This window comes from Lathyrus oleraceus, chromosome 1 (genome assembly GCF_024323335.1).
Source record: "Lathyrus oleraceus cultivar Zhongwan6 chromosome 1, CAAS_Psat_ZW6_1.0, whole genome shotgun sequence".
NCBI lineage: Eukaryota > Viridiplantae > Streptophyta > Magnoliopsida > Fabales > Fabaceae > Lathyrus > Lathyrus oleraceus.
Window position 1 is genome coordinate 219,195,536 of NC_066579.1, and position 7,413 is coordinate 219,202,948.

The 7,413-nt window shown below is 36.6% G+C and overlaps 1 protein-coding gene across 1 annotated transcript; it reads left to right on the forward strand.

Annotated features, from left to right (window-relative positions):
* The first annotated feature begins 5,633 nt into the window (after positions 1-5,633).
* On the forward strand, positions 5,634-7,154 carry LOC127100704 (uncharacterized). The gene is made up of 2 exons (XM_051037961.1): positions 5,634-5,706; positions 5,974-7,154. The coding sequence occupies exons 1-2, from the start codon at positions 5,634-5,636 to the stop codon at positions 7,152-7,154; spliced, it is 1,254 nt and encodes a 417-aa protein (XP_050893918.1).
* The last annotated feature ends 259 nt before the right edge of the window (positions 7,155-7,413 follow it).

Below are 7,413 nucleotides of genomic sequence, written 5' to 3' on the forward strand. Positions count from 1 at the left end.
AGTCAAGAGGTTTGAGGTTTGTTTCCCAAGGAAACCCTAATTCATCTGTTCATCAACTGTGCCTTGCTCTTGAAGCAACCTCAGCCCATGGTAAAATACAATCAAGGCAAGTTCTTTAATTCACCATTTCATGCATATTTGAACTTATTTGAATGTGCTCAATCATCCATTCATCAAGATATGAGTTGTGGACTTGAGAAGTTGATCAGTCAATTCATCTAACTATTTTGAAATACACTGAGACCTAACTTTTTATGTGTTGGTCAAATGAAGATGATCCCAAGAGAAAACATGTTCTTAGTAACCATATGAATAACTTTCATGTTCATCAAAATTTTATTTGAAGCTTGGAAGGTCATCATTCATTCCAAGACATTATAGGTCATTTTGACTGAAACCCTAATTTTAGGTCAACTTCCCAAGAACATAACTCATTCATTTTTCATGATTTAGAGGCGGGATCAAATGAATTGGAAATCTTAATGTGTCTGCTTTAAATGTTATGTTGAGAAAAATTGCAAAATCTCAAAAGAACTACATGTGATAATGCAAAACATTATAGGTCACTTTGGACCAAATGCATTGAAATGTGAAAAAGTTCAACTTAAAGTGCCCATAACTTCTTCATCAAAAAACCAAATGATGCAAAATGTAAGTCCAAATTGATTGTCTTGAAAAGATCTACAACTTTCATGTTGAAGATTCTATCATTTGGAGCTTGCATCATTGAGACAGAAGGGCTTGAACATTGGCCAAATTTGAAAATTTCACATGTGCATGTTTTGCACCTTACACTTCAAGCTAAATTTTCATTAATTTCCAAGGCCCAATTGGAGTTTTGATCAACATAGCATTTGTTCCTTATGCAACAAGCTTTCCAACCATTACCCATAAGCCTATGTTTCCATTTTGGAAATATCATTTTCAAAGAGGAGAACGTTTTAGTGCATTTTTGGAAATTCATTGAAAATACATTGCATGAGCTTATGACCTCATTTCTGCATGTTCATTTCATCTTAATTTGGTAATAGCTTGCAATTCCATTCAGAATTGGGCCCTCCATGCGCCTGTACAGGCCCATGCATGGAGGCCCTCTTCTCCCATGCACACTTTGTTCATGCATATCAGTTGGCTTTGGCTATAAATACATGGCATGTGAGCTCTCATTTCTCAACCTGAAGGCACCCCTTGCTGCTGAATTCAAAACTCAACCCTCACTAAAGGAACTTTTCTCTTTCTTTCAAAAATTTCAGATCTGAAATTCAATTGCATTGATTAATTTTCTAGATCTATAAGTTCCTAAACCTTCTTCACTTGATCCATAGAGCTTTCTGTTTGCAAAAGGACTCAAAGATCGTGACTCAATTCTTCACAATTCAAAGGTTTTACTCAACTGCATTTTGCTTCGAAGCAGCTCATATATTGTTCCATTTGCCTTGATTTTGTGTTGTCTGAAGTCCTCTGCATAGAGGCATCATTATTGTGTTCTTAATTGTTGAAATCAAGCAAGTTCAGTTGAACACCACCAAAGTTCCATCTCTGATTTCTCTCTCAATAGGGATCTAGAGTGGAATTGAGTGGCATAAGAGTGATGTACATCACTCCACCTTTCGAACGATACCTAGATCGTGCATTTTGGTGCATATTTATTCTTCTGTAATTTTTGGCCTTCGCCGGAGCTAGCCGGAGAAGAAGGTGGCGCTGGCCACCGTCTGGTCTCCAGATCAAATCGTGGCCATCCATTTTCATTTCCAGATTTGATCTAGGCCTCTCATTGTTATGACCTTTTAATAAGCAGCGTGTTTTGCATTGACTTGGATGTATGGTGGATGCGCGCCTGAGAGCCATGTGATATGCCAACTCAACTAATGAGCCATCATCCAACGCCTCTCCTTTTTTCTAATTTTTAATTTCTGATTTCTATTTTCTTTTATTTCTTTTAATTCCATTTTATTTCTAAAATTCATATCTCTTTCATTATTGGTCCAAACATTATGGGACCAATTGCATTATTTATCTTTTAATTTCTAGTTTCTAAAAATGATTTTTAATATTTTTTATTTTATCATTTGCTATTTTTTTAGTAATTTTCTCTTTTCTGGTTATTTTTAATTCATTTTAAATAGTTTTTGATATTCAAAAAATACAAAAATATTTTTCCAACCTCTTTGAATGATGATAGATCTATGAAAAATATTCTCATCAATTTATTAATTGATTTGAGATTTATTTGAGATTTTAGTTCAATTAGGTTATTTTTATGCATTTTTAATTGATTTAAAATAGTTTCTGACTTCTAAAAATGCTGAAATTTTTTGTCAAACTTTGTTTGACCTTGTTGAACTTGGGATAATTCACTTGGACTTTTCAAAGTTGATTTGAAGTGAATTTGAAGTTTGACCTTTCTTTATTATTTTAATTCAAGTTTTATGTTAAATATTAAAAATGCCAAAAATATTTGACTTGTTTCTTGACCTCTAATCTTCATCTTGTTTCTGTTTTCTATTGTTTGACCTTGATCTTCTCTATCTTTGGTCAACACTTGTTGATTAGTACATACCATTTCATTTAATGCACTTTATTTTCTTCATTCCTTTCTTCTTCTTTTCCTTCTTCTTTTTCTTTTTTGATCAATGAGTTAAAGATTGGTGGTTAGCATTGATTAGGGAGGTTTAATCTTCTTTGATTCAAATCTAATTCATCTTGGTCATGGATCAAGTGAATGGCTTTGCATTAAGGATAGATTGCTTCCTAAATCATGCAAAGGACCTAAATCAATACAAGATCATTTCTCATCTTCTTTTTGGCATGGCAAGTTGTTGGAGTTTGATTCACTAATCAAGACCTCTAACTTGGGTTGTTGCCTACATTATTATTAACCGGCCTCAGATAATTGTGACTTCTACATAAGTCCAATTACGATTGCTTAACATAGCGCTAAATTTGCCTTATGGCACACTAACTACTAACACTAACCATTAACCATTAACATTTACTTTTTTTGCTCTTTACATTTATGCAATTTACTATTCTTGTAAATATTATTCATTTGCTTTTTGCCCTTTGCTCATTTGAGCACATGTTTATGTTAATGCAATTTGCCTTTTGCTCACTTGAGCATATAATTGTGTATATATTATTGTGCTTGTGTTTTGTTTTGATTGTTGTGGACCAAATGCAAAGAAATGAACAAATGGACTTAGACTTTAGGACTTTCCCTATGCAAATTTGGAGTCAAAGAGCAACTAGGCATTGGGCCTTTAGAGTGCTATAAAGTCAAAGAGCAACTAGGCATTGTGCCTTTAGAATGCTATAAATGTTGAAGAGGACTTTGAAAGGACCAATTTCTAAACTCCTTCTTGTTCATTCTTGATTTGTTTGATAGAACTTTTTAATGTGTGTGTTCTTGTGCTAGGGATTCCAACATTGAGCCTAAGTGAGGAACCATTGCCATGAGCTCCTAAGAGAGAGAGATCTAAGAGCCTTTGAGGAACATTCCAAGAAATTGTTTGATTTTGTTGATTGCTTGAGCTCACTATTATTTTGCTTGCATATTCCAAAGGATGAGAGCTACTTGAATCATCAATATGATCTCAAGAGAGGAACTCCATTTGTGGTTTTACTTCTTATCCCTTATCTCTTGTATGATTAGGACTTTAGCCATTCTTCTTCTTTCCTCCACTCTAACCCAAGCCAAAACTTTTTGTGCAAACATTTAACACTTCTTTTCAAACATTAGAAACCTAAGCCTTATGCTTTTGATTTTCAAACTTTCTTTTCATAACACTTATTTTGAATTGAACTTCTAAGTCAACTTTGACCATATTTTGTATATACTTTTCATTGGTAAATATAACCCATTCAAATGCTTTTTGTGGTTTCAATGGCCACTTTCTTAATCAAAACTTTTCATAACCTTTAGCTATTAGGTTTGAGTTATCCTTGAGGTAGATGTAATACTCACCTATATCCTTAGTGATGGACAATGAGTCTTCCATGCTTATTATAGGGTTAACCCCTCACTAGCATGTTGAAGCTATCCTCACATGGTGGATTTGTGGTTTTAGGTTGAGTTTTATCCCTTGGATAACAAAAGACCTTAAGGCTTTTGGACCAATCAATTCACCAACTCATTGAGATTTTTACCCCGAACTACGAGGTTTTGATCCTAATCTTTTTTAAGATGGTACGTAGGCAATGGGTTTATCCATCCAAACAAAAAATGTAAATAACTTGTATATTCTCTTCTCATCTCTTCAATCATGTTTGCACAAGCAAATTTTCATAAAATACCAACCTTACAACAAATGTGAAAAGGGCTCCCTAGGAGTACCTAGGATGTTTTGGATGCTTAAAACCTTCCCATTGCATAACCAACCCCCTTACCCAGATCTCTGACATTTTTATTAGTTTTTGATTCGATAAAACTTTTGGGTTTTTGTTCGCTTTCTAACCATTCCTTTGGATAAATAGAAGTGCGGTGGCGACTCGACTTGTATGGTTTACCTTAAATTTAGTCAATATCTCTAATGGTAACGAATACCCCACTACAGCGAGGTAAGGCCTCAGCTGATTTTCCTTTTGACGCAGAAATCGAGAGAACCTTGCGGACAAGACTCAGACAAGCTCGATTAGCCAAATTGGAATCAGACGTAGAACAACTTTCTATCCATTCAAGCTCAGATTTAGGTTCTGTTAGAGAGATCGAAACTATGGCTGATGTTCCACCGCCACCAGAAAGACTGTTGGGAGACTACGGAGGTGCCAATGCATAAATCGACAGATTAACTATTGTCAACCAACCAGTGAATGTGGCTAATTTCCAGCTGCGCCCGAGTACCATTAATCAGCTTGAAAGGAAGCATTTTACTGGAAAAGTGAATAAAGATGCAAACAAGCATTTATAGAGGTTTCTGACCATGAGTAACACTCTGAAAATTAATGGTCACACTGAAGAAGCCAAGAAGTTGAGAACGTTCCCGTTTACCTTGATGGAAGAAGCTGAATAATGGTTTTATTCTTTACCTGCCGGGAGCATCACAACTTGGGAAGAAATGGAAAAAGCCTTCCTGAATGAGTATTTTCTAGCATCGGTATTTCTGCGGAAGAGGTATGAAATTCTGAATTTTAAGTAGAAGGACGGGGAAACTTTGAGAGATGCCTACAAGAGATTTAAGAGAGTCCTGGTAGCCGGCCCTACTCATAACATGGATGCAACTTAACAAATGCAAATGTTCGTGAATGGTCTTAAAATAAAGACCAAACAGCTGATTGGTACTGCAGCCGGTGGTTCCATAAATTTTTCAACAGCTACCGGTATCAAGAAGATCATTGAAGCTATTGCTGCTAATGAGCACATGGAGTTGTATGATAGGTGTCAAAACAAACCAGAATGGGTTATAGATTTAAAGCTGGAAACTAATAAAATCCGTATTGAAGATACTATAGCTACTAAAGTTGATAAGAAGATGAAGGCGATGAATATAGGCACCCAACCGGTGGCGTAGGTCCAATCGGTCCCTACTATCTGCTGTGAAATTTGTAGTGGTCTGCACCAAACTTGCTATTGTTTTGCAACTCCTCAACAAGTGGAGGAAATCAAATTTTTGAAGCAAAATAATCCTTATTCCAACATGTACAATCCGGGTGGGAAAAATCATCCCAACTTCTCATGGAAAGACCAAAAAGGAATTGCTCCTCAACATGGTAAGTACCAAACTCAATATCAATAACAGCAACAACAGGCCCCTAAAAAAGCTGATTGGGAAATTGCGATTGAAAGAATGGTTGCCCATAGTGTTCAATTTCAAGAAGAAACCCGGAACAATCATAAAAACACCATGACATCTATAAAGAATCTTGAAGTCCAAATGGGGCAAATCGCTCAGAAACTAGCTTCTAGTTCTCAAGCACATGGTGCTCTACCTAGTGCAATCGTGACAAATCCTAGATAGCATAATAATGTGAGCGCAGTGACAACACGAAGTGGTAAATCTGATGAAGTTATTGAGGAAGTGGACAAAGAGGAAGACCAATTGATCGAAGTGGACCTTGAGATCAAAGAAAATGAAGTTGTTAGGAGAGAAGTGATAGCACCGAAACCGGTTGTGAAAGAAAAAGTCATTGAGCCCAAGCCGGTTGTTAAGCTCCCTTTCCCCACTAGAAACAAGAAAAAAGGACAACATGAGAAAAACTTTGAAAAATCCTTAGAGTTGTTCAAGAAGCTGGAGATTAACATTCCGTTGTTGGAGGCACTTGAACAAATGCCCACGTATGTCAAGTTCATGAAGGATATCATTTCAAAGAGGCGTACCACCAACACTAACCCTATTATTCTAATCAAAACTTGTAGTTCTATTTTGCAGGGTATGAAGATTCCGATAAAGAAGAAGGATCGAGGAGCTATCACTATTCCATGTACTATTGGAGATAGGTCGTTCAACAAAGCTCTTATTGATCTGGGAGCTAGCGTGAGTCTCATTCCGTTATCTATTTACAAGAAGCTCAGTATAGGGGTTGTTCAAGATACCAGAATGACACTCCAATTCGTCGATCATTCGATCAAGAAACCGTATGGCATTGTTGAAGATGTTCTGGTGAAAATTGATAACTTTGTATTTTTGGTGGATTTTGTAATTCTTGAAATGCCGAAAGATGAAGAGATCCCTCTCATTCTGGGGATACCCTTTTTGGAGATGGGACGGTGCTTGATAAACATAGAAGAAGGAACAATGTTGCTGAAGGTTTATGATGAGGAATTGAAAATCGATGTTCAAAACATCATGAGGTACAAGGATGATATTTGTACCAATCATACTATAGAGGTGCTGGATCAGGTGACGACATATGATAACCCTTTGCATACACCCCACTCACCTTTGGAAAAAGTGTTAAGTTTGTCCATTTTCGATTTGGATAAAGAGGTGGACAACGGGGAATCTGAAGTTCTGGCCTTGTTGGACGCACAAACCCTGTGGAAAGGATCTCGACCACGCCGGTGGGAGGATTTATGCGTACCTCAATCTAGTGAAGAGAATGAAGAACCTAAGAAGGAAACAGAGTTGAAACAACTTCCTGACAATCTAAAATATGTCTTTCTCGAACCTGAAGGAAAATGTCCTGCTATCATAAACTCGAGCCTTCAGAATATCTAAGAAGAAAAGCTCATCCAAGTCTTGAAAAAGTACAAAAATTCTATTAGATGGGCAACTGAGGATTTGAAGGGTATTAGCCCTACTGTGTGCATGCATAAAATTCTCATGGAAGACGACCACAAGTCGGTAGTCCAACCACAGAGAAGACTCAATCTGACAATGAAGGAAGTGGTTCGGATAGAAATGGTAAAATTGTTGGATGCAAGTCTTATATATCACATTTCTGATAGTCCGTGGGTGAGCCTGGTGCATGTTGTCC

Excerpts from the sequence above, each read along its gene's own strand:
- LOC127100704 (XM_051037961.1), top strand. The coding sequence starts at position 5,634 with ATGTACAATCCGGGTGGGAAAAATCATCCCAACTTCTCATGGAAAGAC. Across the intron at positions 5,707-5,973 it reads AGGAATTGCTCCTCAACATG|TGACAACACGAAGTGGTAAA; the intron begins GTAAGTACCAAA and ends ATGTGAGCGCAG.